The sequence below is a fragment of the Drosophila sulfurigaster genome, chromosome 2R, assembly GCF_023558435.1.
Source record: "Drosophila sulfurigaster albostrigata strain 15112-1811.04 chromosome 2R, ASM2355843v2, whole genome shotgun sequence".
NCBI classification, from domain to species: domain Eukaryota; kingdom Metazoa; phylum Arthropoda; class Insecta; order Diptera; family Drosophilidae; genus Drosophila; species Drosophila sulfurigaster.
The window spans coordinates 35,031,408-35,054,664 of NC_084882.1; the positions used below are offsets into that span (position 1 = coordinate 35,031,408).

Consider the following 23,257-nt stretch of genomic DNA (forward strand, 5'->3'; position numbering starts at 1 on the left):
CTTTTTCTGTGACTTTTTTTAATTTACAAAATTATTTGTAATAGATAAATCTAGAGATTGTAGAAACAACGGCAAAACAAAGACAAAAACATGAACTAATGTAAAAGTGAACGCGAGTTAATTAAAAAGCGTGTTCCCCACGTGGAACTCCATTTTTCGTTTCTTAATTTTGTAATATGTGTGCTTGTTGTGCTTGTGTGTGAGCAGTGCAGCGCAGCTTTTGGGCGGCGAGAAGAAGAAGAGTGTAAGTAAAAGAGACCGAGCGACCACCGCCAGACGACAGACAGGCAGACAGACAAAGACAGGCGACACAACGGCAACGACAACAAAAACAACAAGCAACGCCTCGGCGACAAAAAAAAATCAAATAAAACAAATTGAAAATAGAAAAAACGGGCAGGAACAATAGCAAGCTGTGCTTAGCAATTCCTTGAATTGACCAACCAAATTGTACATGCAAAATTAAAACAAAAACGTTTATCTTTTTCTTTTAATTGTAGAGAAAATTACCGTGAAATTTTAGCAGTACTTACATTTCCAATAATATTTTTGAGCGTATGTGTATGTGTGTACGTGTGTTCGTCTTCTTTCGTCTACGTAAATGTCGAAGTCTCGGCAATATTCGTTAATTAATAATGCGACAAATTTATAATTCAATCAACTAAAAAAGCGCAGTGACACGAAAAAGAAGCGCATAAATTTTTAAATTAATTGAACAAAAGAACATTAACCAAGCAAAAAGATAAATTATCATTCGAGTTTGCATTCGCGGGCGACAAACAAATTCCAAGTCTGACTAAAAAAAGGGGCAAAGAAAGAAAGAATTCATTCTCAAAGTCTCTTCCAAGAAGAAGAAGAAACACGCAAGAAAAACAAACGCGCGTCGCTTTGTTTTGTGCCCTCTTCGTGGGGCGTCGGTGCAAAAGCTAAAGCAGAAAAAAGAACAACTACAACAACGGTGCGCCAACTAGAGATTGAGCGAGGGAGAGCGAGAGAGCAAAAACGGCATCAAGAGTAAGAGGAAGCAGCGCAGCGTCAAAATAAACAACGCTAGCTAGCTTGTGGGCGTGTGCGAAGGGAACTGGAAAGGCGCAGGAAGCGGTAAGTGGAGCCAATGGACCTAACTCAGCATTATTAATGCCATAGAATATTGTTTATAATTTATACATTGCTTATTATTTATTGCTCCTTTCGCTTTCCCACACTCGATTCTTCTTCGTCGATTCCAATCAGAATTTCCATTGAGTCGCCGTTTCACCCATACAGAACGGTGACGACGGCGCTGCCAACTGGTTTTTGTTTACAAACAACCGCAAGTGCGAAAATTCCTCGTTTTTTTTTAAACGAGTTGCTAAGTTTCGGTTTTCTTTTCTTGTAGACACGCAACCAGTGAAATTGTTGCACTAACTGTAGTTGCAACTGCAGAACAGGTTTTACATCTCAATGGCCACTTGTGCCAGTTACTCTTTGCCCACATCTCATAAAGAAGATGCCAGATCCCAACCAAAGGCAGCAGCAGCAGCTTCTCCCACACAAACAACATTGTTTGCTTTGTGACTATGGCTGACTAAGAGCGCCACCTGTTGTTGTGTGTCATCAACTGACTGCACAGCGCTCTATTTCCATCTTCTGTTTCACTCATTCACCAATGATAAAAGTGAGCGATAAGTGAGCTTCCTCAACAGTTGCCCTTGCATGTGTGTGTGTGTCTGTTTCACACGCCCCATACGTGACATCATGCCAATTTATGAACTCAATTAACAACAACAGCTGACCAAGAGTCATTTGCTCTCCCTCTCTTCGGCAGTCTCTCTTGCGACTCTGATTGGAATTCATTGGCATGCACTTATTTTACAACTTGGAATTTGCGCAAGCCTTAAGTATTAATTATTTTTTAGTTGCTTTATCTGTAGTTATCTTGAAAGTTAATTTGCATGCCTCTTTTATTTATTGATTTTTTGTTTTATTTTTCGTTTTGGTTATTTTTGCACGATCATTCACCGCATTTTTCCATGGGCGCCATTGGCTTTGAATATCTTAATGCGTTTCATTTTCCATTTTCATCTTACTAACAAATACAATATTTTTGTACATTTCGTTCTGTTCTCCGCCGACACCGCTTGGCCGCGCGCTCTCCACGTTCCCCTCTCCTCCTCTTCCTTTTCCCGTTATTCCTTTCCTGCCCTTTTGTCTCGCTCACACACACACTCTGTCTAAGTGTGTGTGTGTTTGTTATTTAATGTGTACGTGTGTGTGTGTGTGGGTGGCGTGTGCTTAGATCCAACGAAGGTCCTCCTATGTTCATGCCAACGGGAGGGGGTGGGAAGGGAAACAGGCCACAGTCAACACACCAGCAGCAGAACAACCACCAGACCCAGCACCAGCACTCGCATCCACCCCACCACCATCACCAACAGCAGCAGCAGCAGCAGCAGAATCCTCAACAGCAGCAACAGTCGCAGGTGCAATCCCCTCTCAGCAGCAGCAACAGTCGCGCATATCGCTGCTGCAGCAGCAACAGGATCAGCAGCAGCAGCCACAGGCTGTGATTGTGCCGCAGCCGAGCTCGGTTTCGGCTCTTAACACTCTTGCTGGTATCCATCACCATCACCACTCGACACAGCAGCAGCAAGCACAACAGCAGCAGCAACAACAACAGCAGTTGCAGCAGCAACATCATCTGCAGCAACAACCGATCATCTTCTACGCGACTCAGCCGCCACCGCAATTGCCGGCCGCCTACGCTAGCCACGCCCAGCAGCAACAGCAGCAGCAGCATTCATCGTCGAGCAGCAGCAATGGCAGCAACGGCGGCGCCGCTCTTCAATTGAGTGGCGCCGCCAGCAACGCAACGCTGGGACACGCTGGACCCCATGGCCACGCCCATGCCCATCACCATCATGCTGCGCCGCCTCCACACGGTCCCCATGGACCACATGCCCATGCACATGCCAACGGGGTGCTTACGCCCGCCACGAGCAACACGAATTTGGTGCGCGCGCTCAGCAACTCGACGTTGCCGCCGCACTTTACGCCATCAGCTGGACTGATTGCACCCGGAGCTGGGGCGAATGGCGGCCAGGGGAGCACCACGTTCATGACGGCCGCATTTCTGCCCTTTAATCATCCCGGCCAATTGATTGGCGCCCCCTCAATGGGCTTTCCCGCCAACGGCGCTGCAGCTGCCCCAGCAGCGGGCTTCTATGCGGCAGCGCCGCCACCGCAAAAGCAACAGCTGGCTGCCGGACAGCAGCCAGGAGGCGGAGCTCAGCCCACTATAACCTACTATCACGGAACGTTGCCGCCAACAGCAGCACAGCTCAGTGCCAACAATGGCAATGCCAGCGTCAGCGGCAGCAATCCCAACAGCAGTTCACAACGCGGCAGCATGCGGGGCGGACAACGCTCGACGCCGCCACAGCAGCCCAGTTACTTTGCTCCCTATGGCGCTGCAGCGCCGCCGCCGCGTCCCCAGCTGGTCAACAATGCGGCGGCAGCTGCGGTCACGCCCATCTTGAATACCCGGAATAATGCCATCAATGGCGGCGCTGCTTTTCATCTGCCGCCCGCTTATTGTCCGCTTGGACCGCCGCCGAATCTAACTGCGGCTCCTCAGTTGATGGCAGCGCCAACGGGAGGCGGACCAACAGGATTGCACACGTATGCACCGCATTTGCAGAGCAGCAGCGCCACCGCTGTGGGCGTTGGAGTGGGCGTGGGTGCCGTGCCAGGCGTGACGAGCAGCTTTTCGTCCACCTCGCTGAACACGGGCCAGCAGCTGTTGGCTGGCGGCGGCGGCGGCGTTGCTGATAAGGTTAAGGAGCGTCGTCATGCCATACCGATCATACATCCGGTGACACAGGAGGATATCATGGATCCTAAATCATCGGTGTTTAACAAAAAGGATTCCAACTGCACGCTCACCTCATCCAGCACTGGCAGCGATGCCAGCATTGGTCACAAAACAAGCCAGGAGGTTGCCATCAAGGTGGACCATCAAATGCAAACCGAGGTGGCCAGCAAGTCTGCGATCGTGTTCAGCGGTCAAGCGGCGGCTGCTGCGACGCTACCTTTGACGGATGAGGACAAGGTCAGCGTTATAGTCAAGGACATACTCGCCAACTCTGGCAATCCCGAGGAGCACCTCAGCTTTCTGCAGTTCAATGACGGTGAGTGTGACTTAGTTTTAGACAAGAGTGAAATAAGGTCTAAGTAGGGATTCTATTGAAACAGTAGAGATTAATAAGTTGAAAATAAAGAAAGAATTCGAATTCGAACGAATTGAGAGCATAGTTGAAAGATTATAATAGATGATGATATATATTAAGTTAATAGTATTTTATATGTATTAAATTATTTGCTGGTAAGAGCTAGATGTCTGTAAGTCTCCAAGATATAATTTACAACATTTTATAATGTAATAAGAACAGGTTTATCGATTGAAACTAGTTCAAAACACAAACTTTTACCATAGCATATATTGCATTTGATAGTGCAATAAGACAGTATTTATTAACACTCCCAAATGGTAAAATTGTAAACTAAAGCTAGTTCAAATCCTAATTTCATTAAGCTAATCCTCAAATCATAGCTTATATTAAAAACCAATCTTTTATTTAATTAAGCTTAGATTCAAACCAAAGCATATATGTATTTCATTAGCTGTACTTTTAAACAAATGCAATTCAACGTAGCAGGCAAGTTTAAGATATTTCATAGTGCAATAGGATCAGGATTTATCAAAACTCCCAAATGGTAATGGTAGACTCAAACCAAAACATATATTTTAAGCAGTGCTTAACGAAGAGAGGAATAAGCTGCACTTTCAAAGAAATGTATTTTAAACGTAGTTGACAAGTTTAATTAATATCGTTAATATATTATATTATAAATATTAAATCCATTGCTAGAAGTCTGCAATAGTCTAAGTTATAGATTACGACATTTGATAATACAATCAGATAGGGTTTATCAAAACTCCCATTAAGGCAATCAAACCACATTGTGTATTTAAACCAGTGCTTAACGAAGAGAGGAATAAGCTGCACTTGCAAGCATATGCCAATCAAACGTAGCTGACAAGTTTAATTAAAATCTAATAAATCAGCTTAGTTTTGAAGAGTACGAGTGCTCTTCGTTTCTAACAATGCCAATTTACCAATTTTCTATTCCGTTGCAGTGGATAATACATCGGAGCACACTCCAGAGTCGTCGGGAGGCGGAGGCGGCAGCATGGACAACTATTACAATGAGAGTGCAGCAGGCAACTCGATGAAGCCAGCAGCGCATTTCCAGGAGTCTCAGAAGAGCAAAATGCAACAGCGTCCCAAGTCGGCCAACAAGCAAAGTAAGTAATTAGCATGCCGAAGAACAATGGGATTTTAATCGGCTTAAACTCTTTGCAGGCACCGCAACGCCAACGTCGATAGCAACGGCTGTTGCTGAGGCGGTCGCCGGCGTCGGAATATTGGGCGACATTCAAAGAGCAACAATGCATCACCAGCAGCAGCAACAGTCTGCGAAATCGAGCACAGCAGAGCTGTGTCCAGTGAGTCCCTCAAAGGGACAAAAGCAGCAACAGCAGCAGAAGCCAATTGTTCAGAAGCAGACACAGCAGCAACAACAACAACAGCAGCAACATCAGCAGCTGCAATCACACTCGCAGCAGCCTTCGACTTCTTCTTCGTCGGCAGCATCTACGCCCACACATCAGCCCAGGCTGCAGCCTCAAATGAGAGCAACAATTGGGAGCATTAAAGCTGGAGCAGCTGCCACGCCATCATCAGCAGTTGCAGCAACAGATATGGCTGCAGGGGCGACCAACACATTGAGCAAGAAGAATCAGCGCAAGGCACAGAAACGCAAGGAGCTGGAGAAAAAGAAGCAAAAAAAACAACTGGACCGCCGACAACAACAGCGTCTTCAATGTCCACAGCTAGCGGGAGCAGCAGCAGCACTTTGACAGCCAGCAGCAGCAGCAACATGAATGCCAAAACGAATGCCAAGGGCAGCAGCAGCAGCAACACTGCAACAACAGCAGCTGCAACAAGTGGCGCCGAGACCAGTCTCATATTTGTGACAACAACTAAAACGACAAGTGGCGTCGCAATTGCGATGCCCACGACGACTGATAAGCTTAGTGCAACTAGTAATAACTCTAGCTTAAGTTTTAGCCTAAGAGACAAGCAACAACCCAAGGAACAGCAGCAGCCACACGATACAGAGCTGAATTGTAAGAATAACGATGCGAACTTGTAGCCATAAATTAAACATTTCATATCTTTTGCAGTTGATAGCAAGGAAGAGAAAAAGCATCTGGCTAACGAGGAGATTGTGGCCAAGTTTTTGCTAAAGAGCTGCGACGATGAACAACCCAGTCTAGTGGAACCTCAGCTGGAATTTCTCAACAGCAGCAGCTCCGTCTGCGAAGAGGATTCCTCAAACACCAGTGAAAAGTGCACAGAGAAAGAGTCAAGCCAGACCGAAGAACACAATGTGGACGAGCTCAAGTTTGGCGACTTTAGCGAGGAGGTGCCCACGCATCACTCGAGCTTTATCTGCAGCTCGACTTGGTCCAGTTCACAGCCCCCAGCAGAGGCGCCCAAGTCTGTGGATAATGTGGACTGTGCACCCAAACGGCACTCGGTGACAGAGTTGCCCAACAGCAACATTAGCTCGAAGAAGTCTTCGCCAGTGCATCAGCCAGAGAAGCTGGAAAAGACCACTCAACCGAAGGTCAGCAAAGTGGCAGCCAAGAGCGCAACTGCTGCCACGCCCAAGTTTATACGCTACAACATTGAGCAGCTTCGTGAACTGTCCAAGCTCAGCGATTCCCGCAAGCCACCGTTGGTGCCCTGCCAAAAGGGCGACTGCATTGCGCAGTTGTTTGTGTCACGCCAATCGCAGCAGCAGCAACAGCATCATCATGGCCACAATCAGCATGGACAGCAGTATCAGCAGCACACACACGATGCCATGGATTACATGTCGGGCAAGCGAGGACGCGGTCACGGTGGCCATGGGCTGAACAAGAAGCATCACGATAACTATCAGTCGATGGGCGGCGGCAATGCGAGTGGCAACAGCGCCAGTGGCGGCGGGGGCATGGGAGGACAGTCGAATCAACGCTACATGGACATAATTCGTGTGCAGCTGTCACTCAAGGAGGAAATTAAGTTGTCCGAGTGCGAGAATGCCTGGCAACCGGAGACGTTGCGTCGCATGTCGATGTTCAGTGCACCAACAGCTGCTGCCGCCACAGAAGCGGACAAGGAGAACGAATTGGAGGCGGTGCTGAAGAAAGTGCGCGGCATACTCAACAAACTGACGCCCGACAACTTTGAGGTGCTGCTCAAGGAGATGTCCAGCATCAAGATGGACACGCAAAGCAAGATGACAAATGTAAGATAACTATTTAATGCTTCACTTTATATTATGCTAACTATTTCTTTACCAGGTAATGCTGCTGATCTTCGAGAAAACAATCAGCGAACCGAACTTTGCGCCCACATATGCGCGCTTCTGCAAAGTGCTGTTCCACGAAATCAAGGCGGAGAACAAGTCGCTCTTTACCAGCTCGTTGATTACACGCATTCAGCACGAGTTCGAGTCGAATGTGAATGATGCCAATGCCAAGGCAAAGAAATTGCAACCGACGCAGGATCGCATCAACGCCTGCTCTGATGCCACAAAGAAGGCAGAGCTGCGTGCTGAAATGGAGGACTTGGAGTATCAGTTTCGACGTCGTGCCTGGGGCACAGTGCGTTTCATTGGCGAACTGTTTAAGCTGCAATCGCTGACCAGTGATCGTGTGTTGCACTGCGTTGAATCGCTGCTCGAACATGGCTGTGAGGAGAAGTTGGAGTACATGTGCAAGCTGCTGACCACAGTGGGACACCTGCTAGAAGTTGGCTCATCGGAGCAGTATCAATCTGGCGGACGCATCGAGAAGATCTTTCGTCGCATCCAGGACATTGTTCAGCGTTCGCGCGGCAACAACAGCTCGTATCGCCAGCATCAGCAGAACATCAAGATCAGCAGTCGCGTGCGCTTCATGATGCAAGATGTGTTGGACTTGCGTGCTCGCAACTGGGATCAGCCTGCGGGCGCCACTCACACAACTGGCGGCAACCGTCAGCAGCAGCAACAGCGACACAAACAGCTCGACGAGCCAAAGGCACAACAGCAGCAGCAACAACGTGGCGGACATCAGCAGCAACAGGGCGGCTATCAATACCAACAGCAGCAACAAAAGCAGCAGCATCATCATCACGGTCACGATGGTGGTGGGAACTATTTCCTGCAGAAGCTGAACAAGTCGCATCAGCAGGAGAATCAATCGCTGAGTATTGATCCAACCAAACTGCGCTTCAGCAGCAGCAACAACGATGATGTCACCGCCAAGCTGGGCAACTCTTCCCACTATCAATGGCGCAACGTCGGCAATCGTCCGGTGAGTGCAGCAGCAGCCACAACGCAGCCCAGTCTGCTGAAACGTATGCCATCGGCAAGCTCGACAAACACCTTTTCGTATCCGCCGTATCAGCAGCAGTCACAAACACCGCCAGCTGTTGCCACGCCCATTCTCAGTCGGTCAAATAGCAGCACAAATAACAACAATGCTGAGAATAGTCCCAGTGAAGTGAGCTTTGATGATAAGCAGTGTCAGGAGGTGATTACCAAGCTGGTCGAGGAAGTGGTCAGCACTCGCGGTTGGCAGAATGAAGTGCTAAGCATTTGGCGCAGTTTGGTGGCCAAGCAACCCGAAGCCGAGGCTGTCATACTCTATGTGCTGATGGACTATGTGCACCGAGGAACGGTGAAGCGTCAGCAGCGTCTCGCCTGCGCCAATGCCTTTGGGTATTTGATGGATCAGCAGGCACTCGATATGGCCACCTTTAACCAAGCCTACAATCGCTTCGGCGAAGGTTTTCCCGATCTGCTCGTCGATGTGCCCAATGGCTGGACGTATGTCTTTGAGTTTCTGGGTCCCATCATGCACGACGGCCACTTGGAGCTGAAGGATGTGTGGCAGCGTCGTTGGCTGGACGATTCAAAATGCACGCTGTTCTTTGTGCGCTCCTTTGTCAGCTACTTTGTGCAGGAGTTTGGCGCCGGCTACGCACACAAACTGTGGCATGTGGATAACCAGCTGGATCGTGGCCAGATGTTTTGGAGCGATGCACGCAAGTTCCGGGACTTCTTGCAGGCGAATAGCTTTCAGTTCCTCGAGCCAAATGGCACGGGAACAGCTGCGGGACTGCAGCAACGCTCGAAGGTGACGCGCACACCGGGCGAGCATGTGGAAAGGATTAGCTATCTGCTGAGCTTGTCCAGTGACACGGCCATCGATTACATTAACACGAATGTGCATATTAATGCCAATTTTGTGCGACAACTTACCAAATTCCTCTGCTGTGATTTCGCTTTAACTAACAACAATAACAATAATAACAACAAAGGTGGCGTGACGCCGCAATTGCAACTGAATGTGGAGACATTCCGGATGCAGTGCACGCCCCTGCTCAGGCTGTGCATCGATGCCCAGGAGGCACACGAAGTGGCCTGCATCGATGAGACTGTCGAGTCGCTGCGAGAGCATCATCTGGTCGAGATCGAGGACGAGCTGGCCGCTGGCGAGGCCATCTGCAGTGCACTTGGCGTTCTCTATGACTGTGAGGTGATCTCAAGGGACTCGTTCGACAAGTGGATCAAGCGGGAGATCGAGAAGCCAGCGAACTGGAGTCGACCGCTGATGACCAAACTGCGCGCGTTAATCGAGGAAATGTAAAAAGCCGCCTTCCACAACAAAAATTCTATGGAAGAGGCATCAACAGCATCATCAAGAAAAAAAGGAAAATGGAAAAAAAACAACACCCACAACAGTTACAGGCAAACAGCAAAGAAACAGAAACAACATCTCAACAACGAAGCAAAAATCTCAAGCTCAATCTCAACACACGTATATATGTGTATATATATGTGTGTGTATGTCGTCGTCGATCTATATAGGATGTATATATACATGTATACCTGTTCGACATTTTGATCCATTCTCAGACCACGCGCGGTCGTATACACACAACGGAGTAGCAAACACATCACCATCACACTCCTCCTCCTCAATCACATACACACAGAAACAAACGCTACTCCAAACTCGGCAGAAAACAGCAACATCCATTATAATGAATCTGCAATAAAACAATTATAAAGGCAACAATTGCCAGGCAAAAAGAAAAAAACACAAATATTTAAAAGGAAAATCGACAAAAAAAAAATGCAGAATCTCGATAACAAAAGTTTAACTTTAAGGCAGGGTATATATAAATATATATATATAGAATTATATATAGGATCTATTAACTTTACTTTATTTGATCGGAAAACTACAGTATTTCACAATTTCACAATGTGTTTCCTTTAGACGAATCTGTTTTTATTATTTTGTTTTCGTTTCTCTTTTTTTACCTTTCAGTACAAAGAATAATTTGATTTTTGTTTCACATTTACTTTTTGTTACTCTTACTCTTATGATTATAACTAACTAATTAATTATTATGAAATTTCATTTGTGATTTCTATGCAAAAGGCTCAAAAAACCCAAAGCTAAAAACAAAACTTATTTCCTTAGACAAAAGTAAAAAGAATAGAAAAGAATCGATTGCTATTTGAACATTTCGAGGCTTAGACTCAGTTTGAATGAATGAAAGCAAACAAGCAGCATATAATAAATGTAAACCAGTATAATATTAATAATAATAATAACATAAACAATAATAATGATAGTTTATATTCGTATAAACAATGTAAATTATAGCGAGAAAAGACATATATATATCTATTTAGTATACAATTGCATGACATAAATACAAATAATCCAAAGATACCATTTAAAATCTAGCTGTAAAAAGAAAGGAAAAAATACAACAACTTTAATTTAGACATTTAAACCAAATCGAAAACTATATTTATGTATTCACAGCAAACAAAAACAAACAAACAAACAAAAAAAAAACGAAAATCATAACAACAACAAAAATAAACATGAAAAGCAAAAACCAAGAGCTCTAAGCCGCCTTGAATTAGTTATTTTTATAAGAATTATTACAAAAAATGAAAATGAAAATGAAAAGAAAACAAATTAATTTCAAAAATTAATATTTAAATAGTAAAAGATTTTCACAGCTCTATATAAAAAATTATTTTTTTGTTTAGTTATTTTTTTATTTAAACACTAAAAGTGAAAAACAAATTATATGAATATAAAAGAGTTTGCGGCAAATAGCAAAAAAAAATAAGATTACATTATAATGCAATTAAAAAACAAGTAAAATATATAAAGTTTGTAAACAAAAAAAGAAAAATATTAGTTAAGAAATTGTGAAAGCGCTTCTGGCACTAAAAAAAAATAAGAAAAACAAAAAGCGAATAGTCTAAAGCCAAGCTGAGCTCTGATTCTGATTCGAATTCTTTGCAAGCATTTCAAATGTTTAGCCAAATTCTCGGATACATTTTTGCAACAAAAAAAACGTATAAAAAAACCCAAAAAAAAATTAATTGAACTGTGAGCATTTTTAGCAAGGAAGCAAAAGCAGCAAAACAAGGAGGAAAATATATAAATTAAAAGTAATAATAAATTAAAAGCGTTAATAAAATTTCAATACACAAAGAATTATAAACAGCAAACAATTAAATTAAAATTAAATACAAAATAAAGTGGAAAACAAAAAAGAAAAAAAAAAAAAAAAAACAAAAAAAACCAAACAAAAACAAATAAATTCCCAAGGCGTTTCAATGTGGGGACGGCCAAAGGAGCGCATGCTTACAACTCGAACAATTCATTCATTCACACTCACAGCATATTCATATTCACACTCACAAATCAATCACAAGCAACTCTCTCTCATGGTGATGGCAGCATTTTAAATTCTCCGTAGCTTAAGAAGGTTTTTTTCACACCAACCGTAAGCACGTTTAAGTTAACAAAGAAACAAGATTAATTTCAAGTCTTTTCTTCCCCCGATCTAGAGCACAAACTTGAGCTAAGATGGAACGACGTGGACGCATTCCGGTGGCCAAGTTTCGCACCCAAGAAGCGAAGACACGCAGTCGCAGTCGAGTGCGTGAACCAGATTACAATGAACAGGATCCAGAGCATGATATGTTCACCCTGCTCGAGGACAACATTGCTTTAAAGGAGGAGAACAAGGCGCTCAAGCTGGAGATTGAATCGCGTAAGTAAAGTCAGTTAACGAAATGATTTTTATACTCGGTTCCCATAGGGTAGGCTATTATAACTGCGTGCCTCCAAGAGATTTATATAACAGGTAGAAGGAGACTGTCCCGACCCCATAAAGCATATATATTCTTGATCAGCATCAACAGCCGAGACTATATAGCCATGTCCGTCTGTCTGTCTGTCCATCTGTTTGGACAGCTAGATCTCAGAAACTATAAGAGGTAGAGCCATAAATTTTTCGACAGCACTACAGATCAAATTTTTGCTACGTCCACTTTCACCATCAAATATCGAGTAATTTTGAAGTTACAGTTTTTAGTATACAATAATAAATATAGTCTCTATGGTTCCTAAAAATTTGGTTGCGATCAGACTACAAATTTAAAAGTTATTAAAGAAATGCTTTTGAATGGGCAAAAACGCTTACTTACGAGAAGTCTTAGTTGCTTTGGCTGGCAATCTGGTATATTTCGCGCTCTATGGTGTAATTTTTACATTTCCAATATACCAAATATAGTATTCGGTACTTTTTAGTATTTTTCTGGGTTATTTTTGGTATTTTAATTATACTGCACTGTTTTGCTCCCATTTAAAATTGGTATATAGTATATTTGGTTGTGATTCTATATCAATATACCAAATATAGCCATTGTTATATTTTAGTATTTTTGCGAGCACATTGTAGCTTCCTTACTTGTTCTTACTTAACACTTCCTTACTTTCTTGACAGACAAAACCACTCAAGAGGAGCAGCAGGCGCAGCACGAGAAACTTTGCAGTCAGCTGGAATTGTTGCAGCAACAGCAGCTCAAATTCGAATCAGAGATGAAGGAGCTGACGATCAAGTTCAACAAGACACTCAACGAAAGGAATGCGCTCGACAAGCTGCACAAAATGAAGGCGGATCAAATACACAAGTGAGCGCAGCATTTGAAGGTTAAGGAAACAACCTCTTAATCAACTCCCTACTTTTAGTCTCACCAGCGAGCTGGAGCACATGCGTGAAAAGCAGCAGGATAACTCATCCGGCAACAACACGCTGCTTGGCTCTGTGGAGCTGCGTCGCAATCTGCTCAAGATTCTGCAGCATGGCAGCGTTGACAGCGGCGAGGTGACACTTGGCGATGATCTGGATAGCCTGATAGATGTGGACAGCAGTCCAGGTGTGCACATCACCAATGCCTTAGTCGAACGTCTTGTGGCAGAGTTTCTGGCTTTGAAGCAGGCCACGAATGGCGTTGATCTGCAGCTCTATGAAGCCAACGAGAAGATAGCTGAATTAGTGGAGCATGTAAGAAGAGAACTTAAATTGCCAGCAATTTTAGTTAAACGTTTATTTCTTTATGCTAGCAACATCTTGTCGAAGAGGAGAACGAAACGCTGCGCACAGAGAATGGCAATCTAACAAAGGTGGCCAAGCTGCTTACTGAGAACATGAAGGAGAGCGTGGAGACCAGTCAAAAGTGAGTGCTATACATTTACAACTGTGAATTTTGAAATAGCAGTGCTTGCGAACTATGTGCTGAAAACTTTGAGACAAAATTTAGCTATATTTTTAAAGAATTCAACATTGTATTCATATTGGATAATTCAATATTTATATGTACTTTTGTTTCTGTCGCACTGCTATTTCAATGTGCACAATTGTATATAGAGATATTTATGAAAATGTTCTTATATTTTCCAGAATGGAAGCCGCTTTGATCAAGCTGAAGCAGCGCAACGATGAGCTCACTGCTAAGGCCAAGGATCTGCCCGATGGACAGCCTCCGGGCAGTCAGTTAGCGACTCCTTCGCCCACCACGCTGCAAACGGAGGCGGACTTCGAGGAGATCAAGGAGCAGGTGCAACAACAAGCGCGTGAACACAACGAGCGCATTGTGGAAATGGTAAGACATCAGAGTCCGGTTGTCTTGGTGTTGGTGAAATACTTTTAAACTTTATCAACTACAACTATCTTTATCTATTTATCCACACTTAAAAGCAAACACGCAGCGTGTTTAACATTTTCAAACCGTTCTCGAGCATATTCAAAAGCAATTGAGTTTGAATGTCAAAGCGAAGCGGGGCACACACAACAACACACACTTTACTTTACTCTTTAGTCTACCATAATAATGTAATGCATGGAATGGGTCCGATTCCTGTTTCCAAAAAAAGTACTCAAAAAACAAAACTCAACTCTAAAAACGTAAGCGAAACTCGCTTCAGTCGCTCGCTCGCTTGCTTGCTTGCTTCCCTTCTCTGTCTCTCTATTAATTGCTTTCTCTTTCTCTCACTATGTTGCTTTTAATGATTGTTCTACTAATTTTCGTTACCCTCGCTCTTGTCCCCCCTCAAAAAAATATCCCGTTGCCTTCCCACTCTCGTAGCAAAGTCTTATGGATGCGGCTATTGCAAAATCTACTAACGATGAACTAAAACAATTACAACTTAAGTTGGAGATACTCGAGGAGCAGCTGCAGCAGGCGCTCGCCCGCGCCGATCTCGCCGAGGAGCAATTGGCACGCTACCAGCAAGTGGAGAGCACAATCAAAGCCCCCGCTCCTGCACCCCTGCCACCGCCGCCTCCTCCTCCGCCGCCACCAATGCCCAACAAAGTGCTGTACGAAGCAAAGGCTGTGGCTGTGGCTGGAGAGGATTGCGGTGCGGCTGGCAGCTTTAGCCAGCACATTGCGGGGCATAGTTTGCATAGAGGCGGCGATAAGATTATTGATAACGTGAAGCAACAGGTACAAGCGGAGGCAGCAACAGGTATGTCATTAAGCTAAGCTCCAATGGCCCAGTTCCCAAGTCCTTTCGACAGCTGTCAAATTCTCCTCAATGTCAGCTACAAAATGGACACGCAATGTGTTCCATGCACTTTCACTACTTTTTGCCTTCGCAAGCATTTTACGTGGCGTATGCGCAATCTCCCTATCTGTGTGTATGTGTGTGTGTGTGTATTGACTGCCTTATATTGGCAATTTCAGCTATGTAACAAGACTGCAATTTCATCAAGTTGCCCTGCATATTTCAAGTTTCTCCCAGCAAAAACTTGGCCAACGAACTCTCGCTGAACTATGAGAGACCTTCCTTTTTGATCCTTGAACTATGTTGCACAGCTGCACAGTGAATGCCATAAAAATAAAGCATAGATGCTCTCTGTTGCTGTATTTAAACTATGCCACATGCAGGATGAGCATCAGACAACTTGTGTTCAACCAGCTGCTGCGCTTGATGAAGTCCAACATCGAGCTGGTCTCTATTAGGGCCTCTCAATTGCAGCTAGCTCGGTTTTATTGTGCACATATTGAACAGCGCACATTCTCTGAATATTTCACTACACAATTTAAGTTTAACTGCAGCATAGTTTTTAGTTTGATGAATAATGTCCTCAAAAAACAAACATAACATAAAACAAGTAAGAAAGCTACCCATTTTTAATGAAACCACTACAGTGCGGTATTATTCCTAAAATATACCAAATTGATATACCCCAAAATACTGAAATATAGTCTTTGGTATATTGATATAGTACTACATTCAAAATATACCATATAATACTAAAATATACCAGATTGTCAGGCAAAGAAACTAAGAAGCTTAGTAAGTAGGCTTTTACCCCATACAAAAGTATTTCTTGATTCTCTTCTACAATTTATATCTATAAAGTATAAAATACTTAATCTTATATAGAACTTTACTTTCAAAATCTGTTTAAATATGTAGCAGCAAACACAAAAAAACTCATCAAGTTCTGTAGTAACTCAACCAATATTCTATAAATGTCAATATCTCGTTTAGCCGCCACTCACTTTAAATTAACGGTCACACTGTATATAGATTCAATATACACTTAGCAGCATATATTCCTTGTCACACCCAAAAAATAAGCACCAAAGAAAAAGCATAGCAAATACAGCAAACTTCTGCCTCTGCACTTTAAGTTGTTTCGCTTAGTGACCTATTTTTCCGCTACACATTGAGGCCGCTAAGTGAGGCACATTGAAAGCGTATTAAAGCAGCACAACTCCTCACTCATTCAGACACAGTTTAGAAAGCAAACGTGAGACAATGTCAAAGGCATCAATTCGCGTTGCCAATTGTGAGCGTTATGCTTCAACTAGATCCTTACAAATCCCATTGACAAGCGACGACGCAGCTGCGTGTGGTTGCCAATATGTCAAGTTGAGGTGCTTCTCCTGCTTCTGCCCCTCTTCCTATGCCAACTCCTGCTACAACTTGTTGCTGTCAATTGGCAGCTGGCAATTGGCAATTGGCCACGTTGATGTCAACGCAACATCGCAACCCAAACCCAACTCAAGTGCTCTGCTCTGCTCTGCTCCTGATTATAATTGATTTTATGCAGCTGCTCTGATTGTTGTTGCTGTGTCTGTGTGTGTGTGTGTTGTATGTTGACCATGCCACTTGGTGTGGCAAAAGTGGGTGGCATTGTTGCAACAGCGGCAACTTCTTAATTAAGTTTGCGACGAGCTTTTTTGAACGGCACGCTTCAACTACCTGCGACTGCTGTAACCAGGTAAACACACATACACACACACACGTGCACATTCATTCTTGTAAAGTGTATATGTATGTGTGAGTTGGGAGTCTGCCAGTAAAAATCTAATTAGCGTCGGCTTTACGCCTGAGAGCAGCAGTAACAGCGAGTAGAAGAGGAAAGGAAAGGAGCGTGAAAGCTGAATTTCTTTTTGCTTTAATAGATGCTGCAATCAATGTGAAACCGCCATAATTTATTATGTAGGTGACTCTATGAGTGTGTGTGTGAGTGTGTAGGTGACTAAGTGGGTGTGTTGTTGTTTTTATTGTTATTGCTAGCTGCACTTGTGGGACATCGCTGGCGTTTAATTTCCGGTTGAAACAATTGTCCGGGATATTGATTTGGATTTGAGAGTTCAGCACGTTGATTGGCTGCTGCTGAGTGTGTGAGTGAAGAAAGAATCCCATCAATGTCAACTTGAGTCGAATTCAAGCAGCATACAAAACTTGGCTGCCAAGTTAACAGTGTTAACTTTAGTTGATCAAAAATTAAAATGAGTGAAGGCAGGTAAAAAACACAAATTTAAATATTAAAGTGAGAGCATAAATGCAGCGTGAATTGTGCAGAATTAAAGCATAAAAGAATCCATGTAACAGATGTGGTGGTTAGTCGATATACTTATTGGTATCGGTTGGCATTAGCAACTCGATAGGCACTAAGCTATCGCTATCAGCAGTTGTCAGTTGCTGGAACTTCCAACTTGGAAGTAGAGCATCAGTTGGAAGAAGTTGAACAGAAGCAGAAGCAGACGTCAATAGTAACAAAAACAGTCATCAGAAGGAATCAGTATTTTATTATCAAATATCTGTATATTAAATAATTAAAGGTTATCTATTTAACCACTATTACATACATAATATGTATATCATTTAGTTGACCCAAAATTAGAGCAAAGCTCAATGAATGTACAAATTATAGAAAGTAATTTTCAATGTTTTGCGAATATTATCGAATTAATAAGCAGTAATCGTAGTCAACTTCACATTGTGTACTTAAATTGTATAGGGTCAGGTTCAATTCTGAGTGTCTTTATTTTAGTTTATTTCAAGAATTCAATTCAACATTTCAGTGCTTCATGGACGTCTGTTCACTTTCGTGGATTCTCCACAACTCCCGTCTTCACGTCGTCGATATCCCATCCGCTAGCGACCTATCGTATATACCGATATATTATTCACATGGCAATAGCCATTAACCATGTTAATAATTAGCTAATTTTGCAATTAAAACAATCAAGGGAGAGAGCATACATTATGTGCCTTGACTTTGGCCAATATTTGGCCTGCTTTGGTCTGCCTTAACCACTGTTTACTGTAGCTGTGGCAACTGGCAGCGTTGCTGCTTGTGTGTGTGTGGCTGCGTTGCCACAACGACAACATAAACATACACGCACACACACACTCACACACCTGCATGGAAATGAAATCAACTGGTTGTAGCATACACACACAGACAAGCACACTCAGCACACACACACACGCACAGCAGACATAATGCCAGCTTGTTGTAGCTGTCGCATCTGTGTTGACAGAAATGTGCAAATGCAGGCAACGCAAATGCATGTGTGTGAGTGTGTGTGTGCAAGAATATAGCTATGCTTTGCAGCATATATTGAAAATACTTTTAGCAAATATGCATTTATAAATATCAACTATCGACCCGTAATAAATGATTAAATTTTACTTGTAGTCAAAGCATACATACTTATTTATTTCGAGCAGCAGACACAATCCAAAAGTTAAAGTTGACTGATGACTTTAATAAGACATTTGCTGAACAATAACAACAATGCTCACATGGCATTGACACACACACACACATACACACACAGTGCACAACAATAACGAGCGACAGCTCTCACACACACACACTCACACGCTTCACTCAATTATAGCGAGGCTCTCTCGACGGCTCTCACTAAGCACATCCGTTTCCGCTTTCACTGTTGCCTACTTTTTGGCGCGCTGACAGACAACGCGGCGTATGCGTAACGAGCGTACATTGAAATCAATCAAGGCGCTTATTGTGTGCCCATCACGACACGAGCTATTAACTCTTGATATATAACTATATATCGTATCTCAATATATATATATTTTCGTATATTTCATTTACGTAAATTGCGAGCCGATTGCCGATTGCCACTGCACGGTGGACAAAACGCGCGCGCGTCTCACTTGAAGCTCTTGAAGCGTTTGAGCTTGGCAGCCAAGTGAGCAGCAACTTTACAGCTAACAGCAGCCACAACAGAAGCAGCAGCAGCCGTTGCTCTGCCACTCGTGTCCTGGCACTCGTCAAACTGTCTGTGTGTGTGTGAGTGTGGCGTCGTCGTATTCGGCCCAAAAACAAATGAAGCGAGCCTCAACCGTATAAATTTGTATACCCTTGATTAAAAAGGTAAAAGGGTATTATAAATTGATGACTTTTGGGTGTGCAGGTTACAGGGAGTAAAGGGTATATGCGACTCGATGTCATATATATATATTTATATTCCATATTAATGTCAGTCTATATACAAATATTGAACCAAAAGCTTGCGTTTAAATAATTTGAATACTTCTCTTAGTTTGGTCAGTATAATGTTTTCAAATTGCGGCCTTTTGCTGGTTCAAATAAGTTGTGTTTGAACTTGGTTGTTCGTCCGTCTGTCTGTCTGTCCATGCGTATAAACGTCTGAATATCAGCAACTAAATATGCTATAGTCCTTAAACTTTGTAAGCACACTTTTGTAAGTGCAACGCATCTAAATTTTATTTTAAAATGTTTCTGGGCAGCCGAGTCCGCTTTTAAACTTAAAAATAAGAGACTTAAGTGCAACTTACATTCACTGTAGTAAAATGACTTACAAAAATTTACAATTCTTTTTTTTAAGTTATTTTATTCACATTTATTATTATTATTTTATTAAAATTAGCAATACAATTTCTTATTGCTGAGTCAGAGTGACCAAAGCCTTCAGGCTAAATATTCACACTTCATATTGATTGTGTTAAAAAAAGCTCAAAACAAGAAAAGGGAAATGTGAAAGCTTTTTTTAAAACAATAGTTAAAATAGTTTACCAAGACGTATACTTAATTTTTAAAGGTACTGCGCAGCCATTCTTAATATTTGTTTATCCTATTTATTAGTTTCTTAATAGTAATATTCAGTCACTCCTAATATTTGTTAATCCTTTATGGTTTCTTTACTTAATTTTCATATTTGTTGTTTCCTTCAAAGTGTCTAGCAGGTGTCTTAACAGTCGAGCACACTTTCACTTAAAGCTCTCTCACTTGTCTGGCAAAATATTGTTGTCGCATGCTGGCGAAGCCAACCTGTAGTTGTGTGCGTCTGTGTGTGTGTATACTGTACAGGCATAATTGCCATGGCGATTTTACTGCTGGTGCTCAGCGTTAGCCACTTGTCTTTTGTTCTGACCACACAGCATCTGCTTTTCACTCTCCCTCTCTGTCTCTTATCTCACTTAATGCTAGACCTGTCGCATTTAGAGCAATTTCCGTCAGTGTAAATTAATTGACTTTGAAAAAGGCACAGCATTTCCGCACGGCATTTCCGGTGGTGCCACAATAAGCATGCATGACTGTACTCAAACACACACGTGTGTGTTGTGTTTTGTGCTCGAAAAAACTTGAATTGATTTAAGTTAGAGCTAGCTCAGAGCTGGCTATTAGTTGGCTTCCTGGGCCGAGGCCAGCGCCTTGGCAACAGCAGCAGCAACAGCTATGCTACGACAGCTTCGGCTTTAAACAGGCGCAAGCTCTCAAGGCTGAGACTGAGACACTGAGGTTGAGGCAGCAGAAGAGCGACAGGCGTTTGGCGTTTACATGTTTCACTCACAGCTTACTCTGGGCACAGCTTAGGTTACCCAACTCCAACTTCCCACTTCCACTCCGTCTCCTGCTCCAGCTTCGTATCAAATTCGATGAAGGCAAGCAGAGCAAGATGCCATTTATTATTTTTACGAGTAGCGAGCACTGAGCACAACAAAAAACAACAACAAAACCCGAGCATCAGCTCTTGTGCCGCATTCCAGGCCACATTGTTGTCGTTGTCGTTGTCGTTGTGCTATGGCTTATTATTATTATTTGTGCGTTTTATATTTCCGTGTTTTATTGCGCCACTTTTCTTATACACACGCAGTGCAGCCCAGAAACCGTACATTTCCATTGACTTTAGCAACAACACGTCGTATACGCAACGTCAGCAAACTTCATTTGTTGCCGCTGACAGTTGTTGAATGCGTGGGCTTAGCACCCACCCACACCCTTCCCTTTCCCCCTCATTCCTTTGCTGTTCTGTGATTTATATACATTTGTCACATTCCCCGCCCCAGAAACACAAAAAATTCGGCACAATTTTAAATCCTTTCAGCTTACTTGATTAAGTCAGCAGGCAGCTTTTAAAGCCAGGTACGTCTCGCCTCATCTTCCTCACTTCCTTCCGCTTATGTTGTTGGGCCAAGGTTCTCTCTACCAGACTAACCGCATGTTGTTAGTTTAGTGCGCTCTTTAGTTCTCTTATTTATATCTCAAACTTGGATTTTAATTCACTTTCTCTCCTTTTGCAGGTCTTGACGCTATAGTGCGAGAGTTCAAATCGGGACGCGTTACGCTTCGTCGCAATCGACGCAGGACGAACACGAGCGAGGCTCTCAGGGAGATGTTCCAGGTGTTGGAGATTAGCCAGAAGCAGAATCGCAACTCCAAGATATGCGTTGATCTCAACACAACGCTTTAGTCTACAAAATGCGATCTCTCTGCTCTTTGTCTCTTCTTCTACTTTTGGTCTCAAATCTACAACGACAGCATTCCATGCATTTCACATCACAATTTACACTTAATTATACTAACTAGTATATGTATTATTTATTTATACGTTCCGCCGCCATCCACGCCCCACTTTTATATATTTCTACTTTATATTTGTGCATTTTGTGTGTGCCTTAAACTGGAAGAAATTCTCTTTTGGTATAATATTTACTACTGCTTCGATGTTTAATATGAATAATTATTAATCAATGTGTTCATTTACTAATTTATTAGGCTTCTTTCGCAATAAAATCCCAACGAAAGCAAATGCAATAAAAATTATGTAACCAAATAAACTAAGAGTGTGTTATTTTTTATAAATTTATGGTTATTCTTTGAATGAATTACAAAATGGGATGAAATTCACTTATTGCAATCATTATTTCTATCAATTGTCATTAAAAGATTTTTGGAACTATATAAAAATTTTGGGTAAAAAAATTGCAGCCGAAGGCATGGAAAATTTGGTCAAAATCACAAAAAACGCTGTAACTCGAAGGATTTAAGGAATATCAGCATGTCCTTTTGCATACAGTTACTTTTTATAGCACTTTATCAGAATCTACAATCAAAAGGACAAATATCCTTTTAGGAACGAAGTTACAAGGACTTTTTTGTTTATGAAAAATATGTTATATCTCGGTTATATCCTGATGTTTCCTGATGAATCTCATGGCTAATAACTCTGCTCAACAAGGTCTATCTTCTTGCCAAAGGACATCAAAATCGCGCTGTTAGTTTTCAAGATATCAAGGATTTTGTGTTTTTTACAAATTTTCTTGCACCTTTGACTGCAAATTTTGAAGACTAATTTCAAATTTATTGGACATGAAAATTCGATTCAAAATATTTATTTGAGTGTGTTACAAACTTTCCAAAGGATTCCCCAATAATTAAAGGATTAACTCATATATTTATTGGGCTTAATTGTACTTTATTATTGCTTAATCTTTGGCCGATACACAGATCGCAAATTACGTAATTACATAAAGGTTGTTTAGACAAAATATACATACGATTTATGTATATGCACATACAAATGTATAACAAAATGTAAAAGATTATTTGTTCAACGTTTAAATGTACTTTCAATTAATGCTAAACTTTTATGGCTAATTGTCGTAAATGTTAGTACAAAAATTTGTGTGTGTGTAAATATAGTTTTTCTCGATCATTTCATTAAAAATTTGGCTAATTTTTAAGATTGTTTTTGTTGCGTATTGTAATTGACTTTCAAATTTGTGCTTAAACATTTCTTGTTTTTTGTTTTGTTGTAATTTGTGGCACTTGTTTGCATAAGAAACGTACTTAATAGTTAATAAATTGCATAATACAAAGAGACTTGCGGAAGACAAGACGTATAAGAGTGCGTATAAGAGTATATCGAATTGATTTACATATAATAAATGTATATAGTAATTAGTATTATAATTAGTGTATTGTTTATGAACTAAAACGAAAATGACGACATGTTCAACATAATATCATTTCAACTTATTTAAACATTGTAACACAATTTGAATAAACATTTAAGATTTACATAGATTTCGTCAGCTTTTCGTTAGTGCTTACACATCTATTGCGATCGTTTTTTGATTTGTTAAGACACTGATGCCGTTTATCTATTTGGTAGTCGGTCATGTGAGGCAAATGTTGTGTGTGTG

At 42.1% G+C, this 23,257-nt stretch overlaps 2 protein-coding genes across 5 annotated transcripts; both read left to right on the plus strand.

Moving 5' to 3' along the window:
- The first annotated feature begins 954 nt into the window (after positions 1-954).
- Positions 955-11,064, plus strand: LOC133836196 (AF4/FMR2 family member lilli). The gene is given in 8 exon segments (XM_062266549.1): positions 955-1,101; positions 2,279-2,425; positions 2,428-4,169; positions 5,180-5,347; positions 5,406-5,949; positions 5,952-6,232; positions 6,290-7,401; positions 7,457-11,064. Coding segments are annotated over 7 exon segments (6,309 nt in total). The 5' UTR covers positions 955-1,101; positions 2,279-2,297; the 3' UTR covers positions 9,791-11,064.
- On the plus strand, positions 957-21,893 carry LOC133836195 (shootin-1). Of its 4 annotated transcripts, none has more exons than XR_009893689.1 (8): positions 957-1,101; positions 12,031-12,236; positions 12,972-13,158; positions 13,217-13,532; positions 13,592-13,704; positions 13,929-14,130; positions 14,226-14,432; positions 21,353-21,469. XR_009893689.1 is itself a non-coding variant. In XM_062266546.1 (8 exons), exons 2-8 carry the CDS (start codon positions 12,050-12,052, stop codon positions 21,520-21,522), a joined length of 1,557 nt encoding a protein of 518 aa, XP_062122530.1. In that variant the 5' UTR covers positions 957-1,101; positions 12,031-12,049; the 3' UTR covers positions 21,523-21,893. The 4 variants fall into 4 exon arrangements, 3 of the variants coding, with proteins under 3 accessions (XP_062122530.1, XP_062122532.1, XP_062122531.1); XM_062266546.1 differs by lacking the exon at positions 14,226-14,432 and adding an exon at positions 14,614-14,995 and having other exon boundaries at positions 21,353-21,893; XM_062266547.1 differs by lacking the exons at positions 957-1,101; positions 14,226-14,432 and adding exons at positions 11,184-11,966; positions 14,614-14,995 and having other exon boundaries at positions 21,353-21,893.
- The last annotated feature ends 1,364 nt before the right edge of the window (positions 21,894-23,257 follow it).

Bases quoted from the DNA above. Each gene is read 5' to 3' on its own strand.
- LOC133836195 (XM_062266546.1), top strand. From the start codon at position 12,050: ATGGAACGACGTGGACGCATTCCGGTGGCCAAGTTTCGCACCCAAGAA. The intron at 12,237-12,971 runs GTAAGTAAAGTC...CTTTCTTGACAG, and splicing joins CAAGCTGGAGATTGAATCGC to ACAAAACCACTCAAGAGGAG. The intron at 13,533-13,591 runs GTAAGAAGAGAA...TCTTTATGCTAG, and splicing joins TAGCTGAATTAGTGGAGCAT to CAACATCTTGTCGAAGAGGA.